Raw genomic sequence first — 25,601 nt, 5'->3', positions numbered from 1 at the left:
TAGTATAGATGATAGGGGTTCTGGCTCACTTCCACTGGAGCCAGATTTATATCCTATACTGCTACTATAGAGGGAATTTTTTATGTCAAAATGATGATGTGATTCAATGATCGTCATGAGATTAAGCTAAGTTGACTCTAGCTCACCACCACCTGGAGCCAATCAATGCTTCTATGATATAATTTTTTATAGACAATGACAGTTTTACCACAACCCCACTAGAGCCAGATTTATATACCTATACCACCACTACAGAGGGAATGTTTTATGCAAAAATGATGATGTGATTCAATTATTGTCATGATTCATATTAAAAGAAACATCAATACTAATTAATAATGGATAAAATTTACTAAAGCCTACGAGGATATTGGAAAGGTATAGGAATCAATACAAATATTAGCCACTGCAGCTAAGGTATCTAAAGATATGCCAAGGATTGGCTAAAGAAACAAGCGATGTGGCAAATATACTTACCAGCACCGCGTTATATCCCGAGGAAGAAGTTTTATATTTTTACAACGAATGAAAGTTCATCAGGCTGACCTCTTGTTTCTTCCCCATGATAAGGTAAGACGCAAAACGTATAAATACGCTTTAACCGTAGTGGATGTGGCTAGTCGCTACGAGGAGGCTGAACCATTAACCTCGAAAGATTCAACAGAAGTAACTAATGCACTGAGTCGCATATATAAACGCGGACCACTAAAATGGCCTAAGCTATTTCAAGTAGATCCTGGTCACGAGTTTATGGGATCAGTAACTAAACTGTTAACAAAGCACGATGTCGCAGTCAGGCGTGGTGAAAAAGAGGCCCATCGTAGTCAAGCTATCATTGAAAGATTTAACCGGACATTAGCGGAACGTTTGTTTGGCTATCAGTATGGGATCGAAATGAAATCGGAACGATTAAGATCAACCGGATGGGTGACACAATTATCAGCTGTTGTATCAGCGCTGAATAATGAAGTAACAAGATTTATCGGGGTGAAACCATTCGATGCGATTAAAATGAAATCTGTGACTTCCGAATCTTCAGCACCGAGGAGAGGCAAAAAACAAAAACTTCCGGATAGAGTAAGCGTAAGATATTTATACCAACCCGGTGAACTCAAAGGAGGCCAACGTCGCGCAACCGATCTGATTTGGTGTCTTAAGATATATAACATTAGTTGGTTGGTTACGAAAGGAGAGCCTATTCTTTATTATCTTAAAGATGGACCGGGCATGGCATTTGTACGAGAAGAGTTGCTCATAGTTCCAGACGATACAGTATTACCACCATAACCATAAGCATAGGTAGTTACACCATCCTTATCAATTCATCTCTTTGTATATATATAAGGGGGATAATGATGTCTTGTTCATTCTTAATCCATATATCCTGTGATTGACACTTCTTAAAGCGTTCATCTCATGTTTGAATGTTCTAGCATTGAATAATGCTTCTTTATATTGTTCGTGTTTGATATGCTTTTTCACCACATACTTCTTAACACCCTGTGTCAATGGGCCTCCTAACCTCAGCGCAGGACTTGACCTACAGAGGAAGGCTCCAACTGCGCCCAGTTCAGATGTCCCTGGCGCCCTACATCAGACGCCAGGACCCCTCCATATTCATCGTCCTCCCGGATCATCTCAAGCAGCATCTCCGGTGGTGGACGGTGGAATCCAATGTCTTAGGCGGCGTCTCCTTGACAGGGCTTACAACTTCTCTACATCTCTTCGTAGACACGTCCCTACAGGGATGGGGCGCACACTTGGAGGGACAGGTTGCCTCACGGCTGTGGTCAGCCGATCAGCGCCTATGGCACATCAACAACCTTGAACTGGAAAAGTGGCTACCACAGAGTGGAAACTTCACCCTGACGTCTTCGCTCTTGCTTGTCAAGATCACGGTCTCCCCAACATAGACCTGTTCGCCACCAGCCAGAACTACCAGATCCCGACCTACATATTTCTGGTGCCGGATCCACTGGCTTGGGAAGTTGACGCTTTCAGCGTCCCCTAGGAAGGACTAAAAGCGTACGCCCAAAGTCGTCCAGAAGATCAGATCGACACGGAACCTCGATCTGACTTTCGTCGCTCCTGGTGGCCAGTGAGGGCTTGGTTCGTCAACCTCAGAGAGCTATCCGACGTCAACCCCCTGCCACTCCCAGATTGGCCAAATCTGTTGATCCACCCTCACAGCAGACAGCCACACCCAGGACTAGACAGGTTACGTCTTCACGTCTGGTCCATTTACAGAGAGCTTTGAGCACCAAGGGCTACTCTGCCTGAGCGGCTAAGGCCAACACGAGGGCAAATCGCCCAACCACCAGGAGCCTTTATGATGACAAGTGGCAATCCTTTGAGAGCTTTTGCAGGAGTAAGCACCAAGACCCCACATCTGCATCGCCTCAATTCTTGGCCGAGTTCATGCTCCATTTGTGACACAAGTGTAAGCTCAAGGGCAGTACCATCATGACCTACCTTGTGGCGCTCAACTCCGTCCTGGCAGTCTCGAAAAACAGACGCATGACGAAAATCCCAGAACTCCAGGCACTGCTCCTCTCATTTAGACTGGAACTTGAATGTCATTCTCACCTCGCTGAGAGACGTGCCTCTCGAGCCACTTGAAACGTCGCCATTCTACAATCTGACGAAAAAGACGGTCTTCCTACTGGCGCTCGCTACAGCAGCCTGTGTCAGTGAGCTACACGCCCTAGATGTCACACGGGTCCGTTTTGAGCAGGGAGCACACAGAGCCGTGCATCTGGGCCTGTGCTGGGACTTCATTGCAAAGAATCAGCTCCCAGGCCAGCCCGACAGATCGCTCCTCATCCCCCCCCTGTCATCAAATGTGGGCGCGGAAGACGAACTAGAGCTCCATCTATGTCCGGTCAGAGCGCTTCGCTGCTACATCTGACGAACCGAGGAACGCCGTAGACGACGCCTCTTTGTACCGGTATCTGCGACCTCGCGAGCGGAAGTTAGCGACAACACGATCGCCCTCTGGCCACGAGCCATCATACTCCAGGCCTACGAGGCCGCGGGATTGGACCCACCACGCTCCAACAACCCGCATGAGATCCAGGTGATCGCCTCCACCATGGTGCTTCACAGCAACTACTCTCTACACGCCATCATGGAGGGAGGTTTCTGGCGTTCCAACACGGTCTTCGCCAGTCACTACCTCCGAGACGTCGCTTTGGAGGACGTGCAAGGCACACACAGCTTTGGTCTGTTAGTAGTGGCCCAGCAGGTCACAACTGCTACACATCATTGACCATGCCTCCCAGTCCAGAGCCGGCCTTTCGACCTTCCCTGGTGTAAGCCATGAATTAGAAGGTTCATGCCTCATTTGCATACGGCTCGGTGCTCCAGTCTCAACCTAACCGAGCGTTATTGTCAGGCTGCGCAGTACTAGGACACAAAGCATACCTGACTCTTCCCTTCCATGTAATGGTAATCCAGGCCGACCACAGCCGAAGACGGGCTGACGGAAACGGAGTTTCCTATACATGGAGTGGTCACCTGATGCCGACCACACAGCCGAGGACAGGCTGAGGGAATCGGAGGTTCCCACACATGGAGTGGTCACCTGATGCTGACCACTCAGCCAAGGATTGGCTAGGAAACAGAGTCTGGAAATAAAAGATGACAGTCCACATCTGAAGAATGCCCACCTCCGGTTCCGTCCGATAAAGACGCATTAAGGAGTAATGCAGGATAAGTAAAAAATCTAGTAAAATCCTAGATATTTTTATATTTGTATTCTTATCCTGCATTACTGCGTCTAAAGGGACCCACCCATCTCAGATCTACCTCCCCACGATGTCTTCCGATCTTTCGGACTACAGAGTAATGTGAGGATCCGTGACGTCACTTCCTTTGGTCACGTGTAAGCTGCATGATGGGCCTCTCAGCTAGTTGGAGCATTACAGAGTTATGCAGGATAAGTATACAAATATGAAAAATATCGAGGATTTTACTAGTTTTGAATTTTCCTATTGTAGTAGCAATGTGTATGTTGGTTACATATGTTCCTAGGTCAAATGTGATGAGGTATCACATCTCATATACAATTTTAGGCCATTGTTTGAAATCAGTATGCACTAAAATGATAGCTATTGAACTTCGAAAAAAATGGTTATCTTACTTTTAAATAGCTGTTATAAACAGAAATTTGTGTTCATACTCATGGTGTTAAATTCAGTAGTATAGGTAATAGGGGTTCTGGCTCACTTCCACTGGAGCCAGATTTATATACCTATACTGCTACTACAGGGGCAATTTTTTATGCAAAAATGATGATGCGATTCAACGATCGTCATGAGACTAATTAAAAGAATCATCAATATTAATTAATAATGAATAAAATTTACTACAGCCCACGAGGACATTGGAAAGGTATAGGAGCAATAAAAAATTAGCCATCGCGGCTAAGATAACTAAAGATGTGGCCAAGGATTGGTTAACGAATTAAGCGATGTGGCAAATATACTTATGGCGTTATATACCGAGGAAGAAGTTTGATATTTTTACAACGAATGAAGTTCATCAGGCTGACCTCTTGTTTCTTCCCTATGATAAGGTAAGACGCAAAACGTATAAATACGCTTTAACCGTAGTGGATGTGGCTAGTCGCTACGAGGAGGCTGAGCCATTAACCTCGAAAGATACAACAGAAGTAGCTTATGCACTGAGTCGTATATATAAACGCGGACCACTAAAATGGCCTAAGCTATTTCAAGTAGATCCTGGTCGTGAGTTTATGGGATTAATAACTAAACTGTTAACAAAGCACGATGTCGCAGTCAGGCGTGGTGAAAAAGAGGCCCATCGTAGTCAAGCTATCGTTGAAAGATTTAACCGGACATTAGCGGAACGTTTGTTTGGCTATCAGTATGGGATCGAAATGAAATCGGAACGATTAAGATCAACCGGATGGGTGACACAATTATCAGCTGTTGTATCAGCGCTGAATAATGAAGTAACAAGATTTATCGGGGTGAAACCATCCGATGCGATTAAAATGAAATCTGTGACTTCCAAATCTTCAGCACCGAGGAGGGGCAAAAAACAAAAACTTCCGGATAGAGTAAGCGTAAGATATTTATACCAACCCGGTGAACTCAAAGGCGGCCAACGTCGAGCAACCGATCCGATTTGGTGTCTTAAGACATATAACTGTAGTTGGTTGGTTACGAAAGGAGAGCCTATTCTTTATTATCTTAAAGATGGACCGGGCATGGCATTTGTACGAGAAGAGTTGCTCATAGTTCCAAACGATACTGTTTTACCACCCTAAATAACCACAAGCATAGGTAGTTACACCATCCTTATCAATCCATCTCTTTGTATCTAAGGGAGATAATGATGTCTTGTTCATTCTTAATCCATATATCCTATGATTGTAACTTCTTAAAACGTTAATCTCGTGTTTGAATGTTCTACCCTTGAATAATGCTTCTTTATACAGTTCGTGTTTGATATGCTTTTTTACCACATACTTCTTAACACCCTTAGCTTTTCTTATCTCTCCATTATCGGACTTCTTTATTGCATCTTAAGTCTTTATGGAAGGATATGATCTGAGTTAACCCGACACGCACATATTATATCTTGACGCCAACAATTTGTATGGATGGGCTATGAGTCAACCTTTACCCACGGGTGGTTTTGAGTTGGTTGAAGTGAATTGTATCCATAATATTGATGTGAATAAAGGATACATACTAGAAGTTGACTTGGAATATCCAAATTTCGTTAATGGTTAATAAAGATTGGAAGTCGGAATATCAACACTCCTTGATGGGTAATACAAGGTTAGCTAACGTAGAAAAACTCGTACCAAATTTGATGGATAAGACAAAATATATAGTTCACAACAGAAATCTCCAGTTATATCTATCGTTAGGTATGAAACTAAAGAAAATACACAGAGTTCTAAAGTTTGATCGAAGCCCTCTGATGGAGCCCTATATAAGGCTGAACACAGATTTAAGAAAGTTAGCTACCAGCGATTTTGAAAAGAATCTATATAAGCTCATGAATAACTCAGTATTTGGTAAAACTATGGAGAATCTAAGGAAGCGTAGCTCTTCATTAATAAAATCTAATCTTAATATCCTCTGTCTGGTCCATTGTGACTGGGCTGCTTCGAGTTGTTCTAATGCTTTATTATGTTGTTTACTCTCCTCTTCAACTTCTTTAGCATTTGATTCCCTCATACTAGAAAATAAAAAATTACTCCCCGAAAAGAGGAAAGCTAGAGCATTAACAACAGCTCCACCGACCATGATCGCAATTGATGCCATGTTTATATGAATATAAAATATTCAAATGTTTAATTACTTCATTATATCTTCTGGGATAAGCCCTTGTTTGATGAGCATATCTTTTGTTGCCATAGCCAATCAAATATCAAGAATCATCATACCGATATCATAACCATTAAAATCTAGCTTGGGTGGTGTGGCTTTAGTAATCATTTTAGCTACACGGGCATAGCCAATGGCCAAGCCGCTGACCACTGCTGAATGATACGTTGCGTTTACCAACATTTTACCATCTGTAACTGGAGTAGTCATGCTTCTTATTATAGCATTATATGGGGGCTAACCTCTAACTGAACTTGTTGTGTAATTGGGGGTGACGTTTTCTCTTCTCGGGTCTTATAAAACAACCATACCACCGCTATAGCAACAACTCCTACTAGTGCCCAAGTTTTAATCGGACGACTATGTTCAATATTTGAATTTTGCATTATTTTCGCTTTCCTCGCCAGCCCGCCCTTTCTACTGGCTGCGATTTTTGGGGGGTTCTTCGTCACTCTGGCTTGTGGTATTTCCTCATTCACAATCTGTTGTGCATCCTCGTTCACTTGTTCCACAATCTGTGGTGGTGTCACTTGAGTCTCCATTATTATTAAGTGGGCACGTATGTTTAAATTGACAATACCTAGCCGTTATTAAAGCTGTGGTGAGTGGAGCTAAGAACATTCCATATCTATGAAAAAACTCACAGCTTACTGAGCTTATAGTGTGTTTGATGAATGGGTCTTTCTCGAGAGATTCGCATAAATACATGCGATGTTCTGCCAGGATAGGGAGAAACCTACTAGCTACGACTATGAATAGTTGTAACATAGCCGACCCTATTGTTTTAGTCATGGTAGCTCTCAGTCTAGACTCGTAACGCGCGTACAGTTTTTAATTTCTTCGTCGGTCATGTTATCAATTTTTTCAATGGTATAATTTTCCCCAAAATATTGGAAACATTTTCCACCGGCTACCAAAGCGGCGAGACTTTCTCTATGTTTATCTAAAGATTTATCTGTCATAGGTTCTGGCTCATCTTTGAGCATTTGTTCGATGAGTTCATCGCATTCCATAATGTAATACCTAAGGAAATATTTAAGTCTAACATAATAAAATATGGCATATCCAATACAGCCCGTAATAATAAACTGTTGCGAAAGAATGAGAATTTCAAGCCACATTATGTCATAATAACTGCTAATGTTCAATTTATCGTATTTTTGCTACTTTGTGCTATCTTTTTGCTATATTTGCTATAATTTTGCCATAGTTTTGCTATTTTTGCTATAATTTTGCTACATTTTGCTAAGTAATTGCATAAGCAGCTGGTTGATCGGTTTATAAAACAAAATTTACAGTGCTTCGTTGAAGCTAACAGTTTTCTGACTCTATCTCGTTCGGACTTGGTATAAATAACATCATTTCGCGTAGACATTCCTCGAATGAATCTCAGTCTTTGCAATGAAACAGGGCTACCCATTTGGTCTGCTCTCTAAGATCTTTCAGGACAGAGTTGTATTTTTGAGTAAGTACCCAAACGCTATGCTGAGTATGCCGTCCGAAGAATGCTAAATATGAAAGCATATCTTTCTTTTTGGTTAGTTCTTTACTCATGCTGCAGTCGTCTATTATGAAAAGTGTTGATTCTCCTTTGAATTTTTCGTGACATACTCGTAAGCAGTCTTGTAAACAATCGCCCGGATCAACTCTTTGTACCCCATCGTCATTCATTACCCAATCTCTCGATAAGTATGTTTTATTAACGCTTATAGTCGGGCACAGAATAATAATATGATCAAAAACGTCCTGATAATGACTAAAATATCTAGAATAAAAGCTGTTTTTCCACAACCCGTTTGCCCGCAGATGATAGCGCAGTGCGGTTCTTTAGGTAAAAGATTATTAATAGATTGCTTGCACGAATCTTCCATTCTGTATATTAAGTTCCACATCCATAATCACGTACAAATATATGTTTAATTTACCAGCCGATTCCTGGTGCTTCGTTATCTGTATAGTGACACCCTTGCTGGCATTTTCTATTCTCCGCCCACTGCCGTGTAGTTGGTCATCGTCCGTTCGCATGTCGAGCCAAAGCGCATACTTCGTGGTGAGGTATTCACCCATCGATACATCCCCGAGAGACAGATCTTTCATGACCGCATTAACTTCTGGGGTTCGTTTTATAGAAGGGAGTTTTTTAATCTCATCCCATTGTTGATACGCTAGCATTCCTTGACTATATAGTTGATTAGGAATGCCCTCGATAGTCAATTCTACTTTTGTAATCTTGGGGTTGTAGAACTTCTCGGTATCTCTTTTAAATGCATCAGAGGGGTCCTCGAACAACATTAAAATACCCTTCAACGATGTCGTGGGGACGTTTAGATTGATATTCCACGTCATATCTTTTTTGTTCCTTGTGATCTTTCGATGTCGAAGCACGCGATCGTACAAAATAGCTAAACTTCCTGTATACTGGTTACAAATTTGTCTGGCTAATTCGGGATCTGTTATCATATCATACTCCAGTGAGATATTTTCAGTGGAATAGCTAGCATCTTCAGCAGCTCTGATTACTCTACCATAGTCATTAAAAGTGAGTTCGTATTCTAACCTATCGCCTAGGGATGCTTGATAAAAGGGCATATGGGAATCTAGTAATTCAAAGTCTAGCGGAATATAGAATTGGTTACCTAATGCGCTGGCAACAGCAAGATCTTTTACGACAGTATTATCACCATTATCAGCACCCACATGCAGTCTCAATGTGTTCCGATTACAAATACCTTGGTACTGTAAGTTTTCCCGCTCTTTATTCGTTCTCCAGAGATCCATGTAACAATAGTATACATCGCTATCATCGATACCCAAAACCTCATTACCGCTTATTTTAATCGCGATTTTCTTAACAATAGCACGACCTATGTTCTGAACAGGCTCCCTGTTAACGTCGGCAGAAGTCAAACTAATCGTAAATGCTAGTCGGACAGTTCCCAGAACTAACACATCGTGTGTGCCAAGATTAGGAAAGCGAACCAGAACTGTTTGATTCTGATCGATGGTACTCGGGTTATTAGTTATAGTTACAGACTGACGAATTGCTTTGACCCCTAATGGATCTCGAAGTCTGCGTTGTGGGTTTAACTTGCGTCCGTATTGTGAAGACATTGTTATATTGAAATTATGTAACCTTATGTTTAATATAAAAATGGATGATTTTGATCTAGATGATTTTGATCACCCTAGTACAATCAAAGAGGGTACTGATGAAACCAGCTTTGGTGGCATGAATCTTAAGTATGAAGTTTTACGATCAACCGTTAATGATTATTACGATACCTTTAAAGATGTTAGCCCAGTTGGTCGTGACTATTCAAAGTTTACAGCACTAAACACGGCATAAACTTTGTTCATAATGAATTAGGTTTTGTAGACTACTCACCACGAGAAAAACTTTCCGCGAAGACTACTAAGGTTCTTCGGACTGTGCGTGATGAACTCGGTAACATAGATAAAGATAATTTGGAAGAAAGCTCTAAGCTGGCCTCGGACAGACTCGAAGAAATCTTGGATACCTACTACGATAATTCCACGGTCAGTGTACCATCCTCGGAGTTCAGTATTAGGGAATTACGAGGTCTTGACAAGGCAATGCAAACAATGCGGGGAGAACTCATCAATAATATAGCCAAGCTATCCGAACTCGACAAGCATATAGCTTATTAGAAAACAAAACTTGAACAGGCGGGTGATGAATTCAGTAGACGTCGCGTTGCAGAAAGATTGCGTAAATTAGAAGATGGAAGATCGGCCCGCCTCGAAGAGGCTTCTAGAAATAGAAAGGCACTTCGTTCACAAATCAGTCGAATTCGAGAAACTATCGATCAAGTCCTCAACGATGAAACTACACTGGCCGATAAAATTAAAACATTGTTCAGAGAACAGGGGATAACCATTGCCAGTATATTAACCGCATTGGGATTTATTATATCGACTTTGACTCTCGCGTTAACCAGTGGTACAGGAGGTGGTGCACCGCCTAGTGATAGGGGTGGCATGAAAGAGTGGATAAAAAAGCATTTAAAAGCATTAGGTTCAGCACTGGGAAAGCTCGCTGGGAAAGCCTCGTCTGCACTTCCCGGTATAACAGGGACTATTGTTTCCTGGCTCTTGAATTTATTAGCTAAGACCACCACTTGGCTTAGTCAAAACTTGTGGGCACTGATTGTAGCAATTGCAGGGCTGTTGTACGTATCCGCTAAGAACTATTTATCCAAATCAGTTCATTAACCAAATCATGAGTAAACCAGCCGTGACTCCACCTACTATAAGCGCTGTTTTTTCATCGATATGTTATTGATTTTTAACTGCAATATGTAGTGGCACTTGTGGTTGTGCGTTAGTAGATGTGTTAGTAGGAGCGTTAGTAGATATCTGTGGCTTGACTATTCCCGTTTCGCCTGTGTTTGTTTGCGTCATTAATTCGGTGTTAATATCTGAATTTATATCTGGTTTTTGTAGATCGGTAGCAATAAGAAATTTATTATTATAACTGATCACTTGACTGATCTTAAGTTCCATATTACTCGGAGACATGTATAGTCCCGGCGCATAAACATAGTATACTTTCGATTGAGCGTACTGTAATACATCTTGATAACGTTTTGCAGAAGATGGTATGTTAACTGGTGAATTAATAGCATCCTCCACGTTTGCAACAAACTGTTTTTGTGCATCGAGTGCTGTCCCAAAACCGCTGATGATTCCCGTTCGTGTTTGCGATTGTGCACCAAGAATTGCCCATACATAAGTTCTTATTGATTCATTAACTCTTACAACTCCTTGGTTAGTAAAATTATTTTCTGTTTTATCATTAAGAAATTCATTCCAAGCTTTTCCAGGTGGTTGCTCAACCTTTTGGACGGTGAAAGCAACACCACCCTTAAAGTTCATACGATCATCTCTCCACTCGTTACTCGAGAGAGCAAAGCTCGGAAGAAGCCGACCCCTTTTCAGTAAATCATCCTTGACTTCTTTAACAGAGTGTGCACCAGCGTACGGAATACCTAGACCATGGTTAACTCCACTCAGACACCAATATTTACTCGTAGAAACATTAAATTCCTGACAAATACGTTTGAATGCCCACCTATTGTACGGATTATTTGATGCATTCCATGCTCGATCCTGCGGTAATGGAGCACTAATTTCTTTAAGTATACGTCTCATCTGATAGTACATGTAAAATGATAAAACAGACTTATTTAGTTCAAATCCTGGGGCATAAAGAGATACACCACATCCTGTTGTGGCACACCATATGGTAAAGTTTAACTGATTCTGCCAAAATTGCATCGGATTGTGGAACCAATCGTGCACCATTTTATTGCTAGTTGCCGTGAACCTGTATTTTTCAAAGATATCAGGGAATTCAACAAAAGAATTAGCACCAGAGGCACTTACTAAAATCGACTGATCAGTAGTGTAAGTTGATTTCATATTTAAGTTATGATATAGTATCATTGTATATCTAATATGTACCGGTATGTTACACTCAGAGGAATAACAAATGAGCAGTCTATTGAACTGATTCATACTATCCATAACTCAGATGGACAACTTGAAGTCGCTCTCTGCGATGTAACGTATTACCCGCAGTGGACCAGTATAAGTGCTGCAAGAGGTAATAATAAGATATTGATTAGGTGAAATAGATGGAGACATTTACATTAAACTTGATGGGTATTACAGCATACGCTCACTTAATGATGAAATTTTTAAACCTTTGGGAGTTAGTCTTACACAAAATGAGTCGAATGGGATGCTGATTTTAAAAGCTGGAGAAAAGGGTGTAAAGCTTCTCCCATACTTAGAAGTTACACTTGGATTTGCACGCTTAGGAGTAATACCACCCAACAAAACAGTGCGTGGAGTTAAATTACCCGATTTAGTTCCCTATAAAGAGTTGTGCATCCATCTTGATCAGATAAGCATGACGGATAATATTCAACTAGAAAGCCCTTCAACTCTACTCAGAGCTGTTCCAGTCAAAGATGAAAAATACAATAGTGGTAGAACGGAATCTTTCTCATCATTACAGTATAAAAAACTAAAGCATGGTATTATTTCAGACCTCAAAATTTCTGTATTAGATGTAAAACATCAACCTGTACATATAGGATACTTGAGTGTAACACTCCATATTATAAATAATGGTTGATTCATCAGGCCCTGGAATGCTCAGACAATGTAATACAATTGCGCTTTCCGATCTCAGAGACACAGAAGGATTCCGTAAACCCGGTACCAATGGTAAATTATACGCTTTACACTTAAAAGATAATGTATACAAACGGAAAGAAGTTACATTCACAGGTAATCTAGGAGATATAAGCAATGTCGACATTAGTAGACTCAATAAAAACACTTCGTATAATCTTACTCGCAACGATGATAATATATGGACTATGGTCGAAGCAAACATCGAGTGGCTACTGAATATCATCATTACCCCACCGTATGTGATGATGGGTAAGGCACATAATTTAACTAAGATAATGAATAGTGGGGTCGTACTTGAGGCTTATATCCCATCAAAACGAAAAAGTGTGTTAGTCTCTCCCCTGCCAGAAAACCGAGGTCATATGTTATATAGTCGTCCGGCATCAAAAAATGTTAGTTTAAATTTGGTTACTGAATTCAATGATATTAAACAGAACTTGTTCGGAGATGCACCGGAAGATGCCTTCGAAATATTACCAGGTCTATCGATTAAATGGCTAAAGAAACACCAACATCAATGTTGTAATATTATTCATATTGGAGCAAAACCCGTTGCAACCCTTGAGGGGGTCCAAATTATTAAAAGTGACAGCATTTCTCTTACTAAGATATTCATGCGGTATAATATACATTTGATAAGGTTGATGTATACTCTCAAAACATTTAAGCAAGACCAATTAAAGACTATTATATGACATAATAATATGGATTTATATCCAGCGCTCGATGAAGTTTATGAATTTCAATTACATCAAATAAGCGACATAAAACATCGAATAGAGAAGGAGAGGGAGTTGAGACTTGGATTGTATAAAAAGTATCGCAGAGCTGTGAATGCTCTCGACTGAGTTGACACCGTGCTTGTAACGGCTAGCATGGGACTCGGTGTAGCCGGTGTTGGTTTATTATCAACTATAATCGCTGTGCCTATCGTACTTGGCATGCAAATAGCCGCCGGAGTATCAGGACTGGCAGGAATAGAGATAAAATTCATTTCTCGTAAGTTGCAAAAGAAAGCATTAAAACACGATAATATTAGGATACCCGCCGAAGCAAAGTTGAACAGCATTGAGGATCATATTTCAACAACAGTGGCTGATTGTAAGATATCCGAGGAGGAGTTTCGTTTAGTGTTGTCAGAACTCACCAAATACAACGCAATGAAGCAGGAGATTCAATCAAAGACCAGTGGTATTAGGAAAAAAAGTTCATAGAACAGGGGAGACAACAATTAATCCGTGTCAAAACCAACATTTAGAAGAATGCTTAGATAAGTAAATATATAATAATGGAATTTATGCTCAGGGACAAAATTATCAAATGGAGAGAATTACCACAAGGTATATATATTATATCAGTGATATCAAACCAACCAAATACGGTCATCAATTGTTTCTTTCCAATTACCAAGAAGAGTATATAGTCTGGTCTCCTAGTAAAATGAACGAAGAACTTAGTAAAAATGTTGAATATCCCTTTGTTAAAAATAATGGTATATGTATGAATAAAAATAATAGAGAATATTTTCATTACAATTTAGTTTAGTCTCATCATTGTTTTTGTACTAATGGTATCACTGATTGACTCAAGGTAGTGGTGAGCTAGAGCCAATTTAACTTGATTCTTATCACTATCGTTGAATCGCATCATCATTTTTGCATAAAAAATTCCCCCTGTAGTAGCAGTATTGGTATATAAATCTGGCTCCAGTTAAAGTGAGCCAGAACCCCTATTACCTATACTACTAATTCCTTCAGGGTTTTAGGAGTTTACTATTGTTTAATTTAATTTTGTAAAGAATTTAAGGGGTTGTTGTCATTACAATGTTTCTGATAATCTGCCACCTCTTCTATGTTTCTACAATTTTATCTGTGATTGTGCATACTTTTTCAAGTATTATAAACCTCCAGTGACGTCATCTTGTTGTTCTCCAATCAGGTTATAACTCATAAAGGGGGATGTTATATAATATCTCAGATATTCTATTTATTCAACTTCTGGTGATATTGTAATGTGAATGTATTTTGAATTTGGACACAATGTACATAATGAAATGGCAGAATGATGTAAAATCAAATAACAAAAGTTTTCTTTGTATTTCCATGGATCAAACTTGCAACCTACATATCTGTAGCCCAGTGAATGAACCATGATGCATGCATGTACAATGCTTTTAAAAATCTCTTTTTCAGGTACCTGTATGCCAGGAAGAGATATTTTATGTATTGGAGAAAACACACTTACGAGGTTTTGGTAGACAGAGCATGCCCTGGGGAGAAGGAAAAGCCAAGGGCATGCTCTCTCTACCAAAACCGAGGGAAAGTGTTTTTCTATACTTATAAACCGTCTAAATTGATTAAATGTTATAACGAGCATCTATAAATGAGGCGCTTCATTATAGCGCTTCCTTGAAGACGTGGGGCGGTCGGGAAGCCTAGTGGTTAAAGCGTTAGCTCGTCACACCGAAGACCTGGGTTCGATTCCCGACATGGGTACAATGTGTGAAGCCCATTTCTGATGTCCCCCGCCGTGATATTGCTGGAATATTGCTAAAAGCGGCGTAAAACCTCACTCACTCACTCACTCACTCACTCTTTGAAGACGTGATATCATAACTTGCACATGAAATTCGCTGACTTGCCAGGCGTTCAAGAGCACTTGGATGTGTCAAAAAAACAAAACAACTAAAATACTTACTTTAAATGAAAGTGAAATCTTCGGTTTCTAAATGTTTGTGTTGCAATATTCCACTTCTTTTAAACTTTTCAAAACGAAAATATCGCAAATTTTAAAGGTGTTTTTTTTTGCTTTACAAGATTTTCGACTTTAAGCAATCCAAATGTTACCTAGAGGTAGTTGTGACATAACGGCTAGCAGTTACTGCACGTGCAAATTGTGCAGCATTGATAAGCACTTGTTTAAAAGCATGTGTTTTGAAACCTCACTGTCCTTTCAACAGAGACTCTGAAGTGATGTTGCTTTTAAATGTCCACGCGGAACTGTACACATGACATTCAATTTTAATTGAATTAAAATTTTGAATTGCTACTTGTTGTCATTTTTTCAGTTACTTGGTTAAACTTGGGATTTGAGGTCTTACATTCAAAGTAAAACCTCCCGAACAAAAATAAAACCTCATAATAGGTTTTACTTTCAAAGTAAAACCTCACAATAGGTTTTAATGCCTATAGAAAGAACTCTCTTACTTAATAACATAAAGAAACTAAGATTTTTCTTAAGTCTAAACTGAAGTTTTAGAAATCTGACTTAGCTAAGTCTGATACTTAAGTTGATATTCTTAAAGATGCTTAGTTCAAAGGTTTCTTATGGTGCATGGAAAGTATGTTTGAAACATAAAATTGTTGATAAATGTTGTTTTAAATTTCATCGGTCGGGATAGAACTCAGATAAAACACTTCCCCTGGGTTTTTATGTGATTTAAACCCCTCAGATTCGGGTTTTAAATGTCATGAAAACCCTTGGACGTCTCTTAACCTACAAATAAACACATGGAAGCAATTATTTTGTAGTTTGGTACTGGATAAGCCAGTTCTTTCTTAAAAGATTGGACTGTAGGGACAGGTAACTCTCTTCTTAATAGTTCTATTGCTTTTGGATCAAAGGTGAATGGACATTGGTGAGGTCAGGTTAGAAGTCTTTGGTGGGAATGTTTTGGGACATTCAGGAAGACGGAAAGCATTTCTATCACCAACCTTTCTTGTAATGCAAACACTTTTCTAGAGTCCCTCTGTACCTCTGATCCTGGATTGTGGCACCAGTGAACTTTCTGTTGCACTGATCCTTGTGGCTCCCAGAATAAATTAGTACTATTTGCATAACAATTTGTGAAAACCTCTAAAAACTCTATATTCCTGCCTGCAAAATGTTTAGTGCCTTTGGTCTAAAAGAATGTAACTTAATTCATTTGTCACTTGCTTATTCAAATTATATCATAATTTGTATGTTTTATTGCAGTACAACAGCAAGGAATAGTTGACACAGAAGATGGCAGAGTACCAAACAGCGTACCAGGCTCTAACCTCCTATGATGATGAGGATACTGATGATAATGACCTTCCAATAAACGACCATGATGTAATGATACATGTGGCTCCAGAGAGTAGCAAAGGTTGGCAAGAGTATATATTGTTTTAATGATTTTTTTCGAAAAGAAAAAAAAGAACACTCAGAGACTGATTGGTAACTTGTGCAATATCAATTGCTTTTAAAAATGTATGATTGTTTTCTGTTGTAAATTTCCCTGCCCAACCCCTTTATGGTTCTGTGGACATAAGCTTGAACCCAACTGACAGCCTAACCAGTCACTTTGTGAGAAAGGAAATCTGATATCTTCAAAATGTTTCCTTACTTAACTGCTTATACTTGTGTTTTACCACATAAGTGCTCTCCTACTATTGTTGCAATACTGCAGATCATTAGCAATCAGGTTTACTTGTATAATTTTTGAATGATAATATGGCCACATTTTTTCAACTTATCCTATCTAACACTTTGCATTTCGTCCTTCTTTGATCCTTGTGTGGATAAAACAACACCTCAACAAAACACGTCTATAGTTACCATCACCAACAATAGTGCATGCAACGCATGAATCCCATGCAGCCTGAGCACATAACATCACCAGTTAACTCAATCTCATTCTAATCGCTCTTATTTGGAGATGTTTCATTAATTATCGAGACAATGAATTGCGACATGAACTTCACATTCGGCCTCTGTTACACATCCAACCATAGACCAATCGGAAGATCATTCTGCGAGTGTCCCATGGAGGGTGATGGACTATTTCACCGAATGATGTGAACACAGGATCCTTCACTCGCTGAAGTATCGGAAGAGGTTCGTCGAATCTTCCTCAGGAAGCTTGGGATAGGTTCGATAATAAGGATCAGGATCGTCACCCGTCCCAACGAGGTCATGCAATGAGTGATTACCAGGACAGTAGACAAGGTGATGAGGATCAGACAGTGAGCATTGTTCATGTGTTCGTCGACACCTTGGCGATTGGTTGATGAGTGTACTTATTAGATCAACGGGTAGCAGGTCATTGGTCCACAGACAAAAGATATCTACACATCAACAACTTGGAGTTCAAGGCAATGGTGTTGGCGTTACACATTAGGCAGAGGTTCTATGAGCATCCTGACTGATGGTTCAATTGGTCAACACATCGATTGTGTGGTACATCAACAACATGGGATTGATGAAGTCTACATCACACCTACGAACGACGTTCCAGTTTTTCCAAATGGTCGACTTACTTCACATTCACGTTCGAGCCAAGCACATTCTGGGTATTCAAAATGTGATAGCAGATATCCTGACCAGATCAACCATCCCCAACAGAGTGGCAGCTTTATCCGGAGGTTTTACTATCTCTACCGGAAGCCAGTAGTCAATCTATTCATGACCAGATACAACATTCAACTACTGAGGTTCATCTCCTCCATACTGGATCCTCAGGCGGGAATCATGACGCGCTAGTCGACTCTTGGGAAAGACTTAAGGCGCATTCTCAAAGTGCGATTTGTAGTAGCAACTTGTTCCATGCCACACAGTTGCAAGGTCAGAACACCCTTATTGTTATGATTTTAATTGCATACAATTAGTTGCAGACAAGCTGTACCTCATTCTTACTACTAGTCGCAAGCTCTCAACCAATCACATCATGTAGATCTGTTACAACCAGAGTGATGTCCCTTTGTTTGTGTTGACATCATGTCGGAACCATGACAGAAGAAACTTGATTTTACCAGCGCAGTAAAGGATCGCGCAGCTGATGGCCTGCAAACGGAGAGAAATGACAGGTGAGTTCAGCCTCGGCCACACTGACCTGGCAGACAATAGGTTTTCTCCACAACTAATGAAATTATAATGAATAATTTCTGGCAGTAATTTACAATTGAATAATTCCTTTAGCCCCTTCATGACTGCCAATTTGTGTTTCAGTGGAACAAGTTGCTTATAAAATTGCAAGTCTACAGGCTTACTATGACCGTGAGCTATGGAAGATCATTCAGTCTGAGAAAATTGGAACTGGTGTTGATGATGTTTACCATTCATCTTCTGAGTTATTCGGAGCTCTGGATCCCTTCTTGAGATGTCATGTGCAGCAAAGACCTTTTCCAAACAGTCAGGTCATTGTCAGTGATATGGTTGTCTACCTAAGTTATAATTTCATAGCATATGCAGTCAGGCCTCAAAGTTGTGACTAAAACGGTTGCCAATGCTACCTTAATTTCAATAAGTCTACTGTCTAAAATTCAGAGATAGCCAAATGCATACCTTGAAAAATATCTTGTGAAGACTAATTTCTATTGCTACACATATGTAGACACAAAAATAAATAACAATTGACTTTGGAAAACATGTCTGCTACCAACTGTACTCGCAAATAATTCTACCTAAAGTCAACAATGAATCGAAATGCATAAATATTAATGTTATTAGTGTTTTATTTTTGTTGATAGTTTATTGGATAAACAAGGATATACCTATAGGATCTAGTCACATAAATTGTTCGAGTCACAAATAACAAAACTCAAGTACAGCATGTTCAGTTTCCACTAATATACAATTCCAAGACTAGTGCTATGACTTGTACATGTAATAGTTATTTGATAAAAGAAATTTTCAAATGCCTTTGGCTACCAACAATATTGGCTTGACTTCTTGATTTTACCACTGGCTACCTGGAAAAAAATACTTGTAGCCTTATGGCTACTAGGTAAAAATTCAAACGTTGAGGCCTGCTGCAGGCTTAAATACCACAATCTGACTATTGCTTAACTCATTTAATGAGACCGTTTCCTGGCAGCCGATCAGGACTGATTTCAGCTGTCACAGAACTGAATATTCCTGACCCAACTCTTGATCTGTCTTGGCTTTCTCATTCAGCCGGTGAAAACAGTACTTACACCCATTCAATACCTATCTTACATCCGATGCAGGCTTCCTTCCAAGGAAAGGTCTACTCTGCCCCACAGAAGATTGTTTTGCTGCTATGACTCGTACGATCACCGAGGCCCTCACCCTGCCGACTGCATGATCAGATGGTGGATGTCCCTCCTTGGAAGACTTACCTCACTTCAGGATTTGACCCACGGGGGCTGATTACGATTAAGAACTCTACAAGCATCTGAGACCATCCACTAGGCTCACCAACTCCTCCGTTCTTATTGCCACCACAGTTGTGGCCTGCATACAGAAGCAGGGCAGAACCAAGTCCACCTCTCTGATGATGGAGACCTCATATTTCTTCAACTTGGCCGACTCATTTCCTTTGCCGGATGGAAACATATTCCAGGGAAATTGAACATCCCATTCTGATCCTGATCTCTTTGGATCAGTTTACATGATGAAAGCACAAGGATTATTGGATACTGCTGTCAACTATACAGGGAATGTACTAGAGATAGAACCCGCCTTTTCCCTCTGGTATATTCTGGCATTGATGTAATAGAGGAAGATGATTCTTAAGAATTATCGAACAAAAGTTATCATTCTTTGTAATTCTAAGAATACTACCTTCATTACATCAAAACTACTCTCTGCCACCTCACCAAGCATCTGCCTATAGTAGGCTGATGTTTTGGGGAAAGAAATAAAGGTTTTCTCACCTTGCACACGTAAGCTGTGAGCTGCCAGTGCTTTTGGGACAACTATTATTGTATAGTTGACAGTAAAGAGGACCCCAGTTGAAAATCTGAAAGTTTTAGTGTGGTGTGACTGCAGCCAAAATATAGGATTTATGGCAGTGATTTTATAGAGGTAGTATTCTTAGAATTATAAACAATGATAACTACTGTTTGATAATTATTCAATTTCTTGTAAAGATTACTGTTTTAAGCTCACCTGAATGAAGTATAATGAGCTTATATCAATGCATGCTTGTCTGGCATCAGGGGAGCAGGTCCAAACGGCCTCATGTCAAAACGGCCTCATGTCAAAACAGCCTCAAAAGGTAAAGTCAAAATGTCCACAGAAAAAAGTCAAAACGGGCACAACGCATAGTCATAACAGACAGACAGACAGTTTATTCAGTAATTTAGGCATCAAGGCCCATAGTACAATGCAGATTGGATATTAACATTTGTCACATAGTCATAATGGCCACAACAAAAAAGTCATAATGGTCACACAAAAAATAAAAAAGACAAGCTCAAGTATTGTGTCACATTAATGGTATTATATACATTGTATCACAGTTCTTAACATTTACCCTGTACCATAGGCACACAGTTCTTAATTCAGCGCTAACTCAGTACTACACAAGTGATTGCACAGTTCTATATCACAGTTCCATATCGCATATCAACTTGGTCCATGGTTTGAAGCACAGATATTCAGCAGCTCAGATGGTGTTATGTCTTAGTTCAGCACTAACTCAGTACTACACAAGTGATTGCACAGTTCTATATCACAGTTCCATATCGCATATCAACTTGGTCCATGGTTTGAAGCACATATATTCAGCAGCTCAGATGGTGTTATGTCTTAGTTCAGCACTAACTCAGTACTACACAAGTGATTGCACAGTTCTATATCACAGTTCCATATCGCATATCAACTTGGTCCATGGTTTGAAGCACATATATTCAGCAGCTCAGATGGTGTTATGTCTTAGTTCAGCACTAACTCAGTACTACACAAGTGATTGCACAGTTCTATATCACAGTTCCATATCGCATATCAACTTGGTCCATGGTTTGAAGCACATATATTCAGCAGCTCAGATGGTGTTATGTCTTAGTTCAGCACTAACTCAGTACTACACAAGTGATTGCACAGTTCTATATCACAGTTCCATATCGCATATCAACTTGGTCCATGGTTTGAAGCACATATATTCAGCAGCTCAGATGGTGTTATGTCTTAGTTCAGCACTAACTCAGTACTACACAAGTGATTGCACAGTTCTATATCACAGTTCCATATCGCATATCAACTTGGTCCATGGTTTGAAGCACATATATTCAGCAGCTCAGATGGTGTTATGTCTTAGTTCAGCACTAACTCTGTACTACACAAGTGATTGCACAGTTCTATATCACAGTTCCATATCGCATATCAACTTGGTCCATGGTTTGAAGCACATATATTCAGCAGCTCAGATGGTGTTATGTCTTAGTTCAGCACTAACTCAGTACTACACAAGTGATTGCACAGTTCTATATCACAGTTCCATATCGCATATCAACTTGGTCCATGGTTTGAAGCACATATATTCAGCAGCTCAGATGGTGTTATGTCTTAGTTCAGCACTAACTCTGTACTACACAAGTGATTGCACAGTTCTATATCACAGTTCCATATCGCATATCAACTTGGTCCATGGTTTGAAGCACATATATTCAGCAGCTCAGATGGTGTTATGTCTTAGTTCAGCACTAACTCTGTACTACACAAGTGATTGCACAGTTCTATATCACAGTTCCATATCGCATATCAACTTGGTCCATGGTTTGAAGCACAGATATTCAGCAGCTCAGATGGTGTTATGTCTTAGTTCAGCACTAACTCTGTACTACACAAGTGATTGCACAGTTCTATATCACAGTTCCATATCGCATATCAACTTGGTCCATGGTTTGAAGCACAGATATTCAGCAGCTCAGATGGTGTTATGTCTTAGTTCAGCACTAACTCTGTACTACACAAGTGATTGCACAGTTCTATATCACAGTTCCATATCGCATATCAACTTGGTCCATGGTTTGAAGCACAGATATTCAGCAGCTCAGATGGTGTTATGTCTTAGTTCAGCACTAACTCTGTACTACACAAGTGATTGCACAGTTCTATATCACAGTTCCATATCGCATATCAACTTGGTCCATGGTTTGAAGCACAGATATTCAGCAGCTCAGATGGTGTTATGTCTTAGTTCAGCACTAACTCTGTACTACACAAGTGATTGCACAGTTCTATATCACAGTTCCATATCGCATATCAACTTGGTCCATGGTTTGAAGCACAGATATTCAGCAGCTCAGATGGTGTTATGTTGACTTCCTTGTACATTCTCCAGGCCGCGAAGATTTCTTCTTGCTGATTTGTAGCATTCTAGTTGATGTTGCAGCGGAGGTTGCCAGCTTGCATCTGGGGGACCTGAAGCCCAAGGAGAGATCCCACCTTGTGTAGGATTAGTTTAATATATAGATTGAAAGGTTTACTCATTAGGATAAAAGTTCATTTATGTTTTCACAACAGATTGGTACACTGGTCAGTACAGAGATCAAAGTAAATTGATGAGATTGGTTAAAACAACATGCGAACTCTACTGGAAGATTTTACAATGTAATACAGAGCTACAGATAAGCGTATTCGCATAAAATACCCCACCGCACCCCCAAATATTCAAAACCGAATTACATTCAATTAATTTGCATACAGGAATGCATGTATAAAACGAAAAAAATGTTAAAAACAGCAGGAGTAAATACCCAGTGAAGCTTTTTCAGCATTCATACAATTGAGCTAATTTCCAAAACACACTTACGAGCTAATTTACTTTCGGAGTCAAGCCTATATTTAGAACCGTTATATACATCTGAAACATTATTTCATTTTGTTAAAATCTCAAAATGTTTATTCATTTTGGAAAATAACAAATAGAGTGATGAATAGATGAGTGAAAAAATATTGTGTACCCAATGAAAAATGTAATAAACAAATTAAAATAGAAACCGTCAAAAAAAACCTCAATTGCTCAAAAAGTTTTCTGGAGCTCTGTTAATAACAACATCAAACATGTATACTCTGTACGGTTCACACCCAATTGTCAGACATCCCATTTGTCAGACAACCCATTCATCAGACAGACAAGTCAAGTGTGATCAGTGTCACCTGTCTCACCTACTAATTACTGCGCTACTCCATACTGTGGGCAGAGTACTAAGCTACCCCAACTCGTTTAGTGATACAGATAAACCAGATTATGATTGTGTTGTTACATGTTGTTGTTGCATTAAGTGTTCAAGAGGTCGCCTTCTGCCTAAGCTATTTCGGCTGACCCATCCCTCTTTGGGACTCGTGTGTGAGTAGGGTACACATATCTATTGTGAGTTTGGTATTCAAAATAATTTCTGTTTTTGTATTGATATGATTTCTATTTTTGTGTATTGATATAATTTCATTTTTATCTTTGGCTGCTCTGTTTATATACTTTCGAGCAGCTGTCCATCTCTCAGAAATAGAGTTAGTTTTGCCTTTGCTATTGCATCTCTTGGGTTTGGGAGATCTATGACAGATAGCAGATCTAACTGCAATTCTTGTTTTAACCGAGCCCGGGCTGGAGTGTGGTCTTGACATTCCAGTAACACGTGAGCAACGGATTCAGGTTGATTGCAAGATGAAAAAACCTTGTCATAGTGCTTTTTGTGACTGAGTCTGAGGCATGAGATGGCAATTTCAACTTTCCTTTCATTTGAGTATGAGTTTGGCTTTTGATGTATCTTGGGTTGAATTTTGTGTAGCCATCTTCAAATCTTACTTGCGCCAACTGGGCTTGCCATCTTTGGACTATAGAGGCTTTGATTTTGATTTTTCTTGGATCCATCAGTGTATATATATGGGCCCAGCTGTCCCAAGTAGTTTGAATTTTAGTGATAGCTACTGATCGTAGTAGGGTTGGGTTTTCTTTTTTAGTGACTTCTGATGTTAAAGCAGTGTAAACTTTGGAATTTTTAAAGTCCAGGGAAGGTGGCACCCTTTGTAGTGACTTTCTGGTGGCTGAATGTCTTCACAATTGTCACTTCGGATTAGTTCACGTACTAATAACCCAGATGGCTTTAGTGAGGGATTTTTCAGAGCTCGGGCTTCATCTCGAGTGTTTTTGTCTTGCCAGAGGGTTTGATGTTCGTCCCCAGAAGGATGATAATGCCTGCTCTCTTCTCAGTTTCAATGGGAGATCTCCCATTTCTACTTGTAGTGCTTCTACTAGTGAAGTGCCTTTTGCTGCGCCTGTGTATTGTATTCTGTCGAGGTGGCTCAAGACAGTATTTGATGCTGAGTGAAAGGCCTCACAACCATAGTCTATTTTTGATCTGACAAGTGATTTGTAAAGGTCAAACTGAGTGTCCCTCAATGTGCCTGAAATTGCCTGTAATACGTTCAGGTCTTTTTGACATCTGTTTTCTACATATTCTATATGTCTGCGCCAAGTGAGGTGTTGATCAAGGATCACCCCAAGAAATATTGCAGATTTTTCGAATTTGTTTGGTTTGCTGTTTTTGGACACATTGGTATCATAGCATCTTTCCCCTGGCATTTGAATAGAACTCTAACAGTTTTTTCACTTGAAAGGGTAAATCCCCATTAATTGTACCAATGATCTACTCCGTCCAGGGCTGACTGGATTTTTTTCTCATTTGTGAAATATTTCTGTGCTTTACCCACCTTGCTCCGTCATCAGTGAATTTAGAAGTTTGGGTAGGAGAGTTGACATGATCAAAAAGATGATTGATGATGATGTTAAACAGGGTTGGGCTTATAATGCTGCCTGGTGGCGTGCCATTGTCCAGTGACAAAGGATTGTCTGTCACAGATTGATTGTTCCTTATTTTAACTAATAGCGACCTATCTTGCAGGAAGCTGTCAATGAAGTTTGCCGTGTTCCCTTCTACTCCATTTTGTGCTAGTTTTTTTAGGAGTCTGTCATACCATACCATGTCGAAGGCTTTGCTGAATCCCAGAAATATTGTGGGTTGGTATTGTCTATTTAATTGAGCTTTTTTTAATTTCATTTTCCAGTCTTAGAATATGATCTAGACATGAGTGTCCCTTCCTGAAGCCGCTTTGATCAGGTTTTATGTGGTTACCAGTTTCAAGGTGATGCATGCGCCTTTTCGTAACCATGGCTTCCATAGCTTTGCACATGTTTGAGGTGAGTGAGATCAGTTGATAAGAGTTTGGTAGGGCTTTGTCTTTCCCTTGCTTTAGAAGCGGGATAACTGCAGCATGTTTCCATGCTTTTGGGACTTCTCCTTT

The 25,601-nt window shown here is 39.9% G+C and overlaps 1 protein-coding gene across 2 annotated transcripts in view; it reads left to right on the top strand.

The window, feature by feature from the left end:
* LOC139473358 (autophagy-related protein 9A-like) overlaps positions 1–25,601 on the top strand; it is a 314,783-nt gene that overhangs the window by 5,233 nt on the left and 283,949 nt on the right. For both annotated transcript variants that reach the window (XM_071255894.1, XM_071255893.1), the window contains one exon: positions 16,566–16,719. In XM_071255894.1, the coding sequence (XP_071111995.1) occupies positions 16,596–16,719 (124 nt within the window). In that variant the 5' untranslated portion in view covers positions 16,566–16,595. The remainder of the gene's footprint in view (positions 1–16,565; positions 16,720–25,601) is intronic.

The sequence above is a fragment of the Haliotis cracherodii genome, unplaced genomic scaffold, assembly GCF_022045235.1.
Source record: "Haliotis cracherodii isolate W230 unplaced genomic scaffold, xgHalCrac1.p SCAF_28, whole genome shotgun sequence".
NCBI lineage: Eukaryota > Metazoa > Mollusca > Gastropoda > Lepetellida > Haliotidae > Haliotis > Haliotis cracherodii.
The sequence above is the reverse complement of the archived record's forward strand: the minus strand, read 5'-3'. Positions and strand labels throughout refer to the sequence as shown.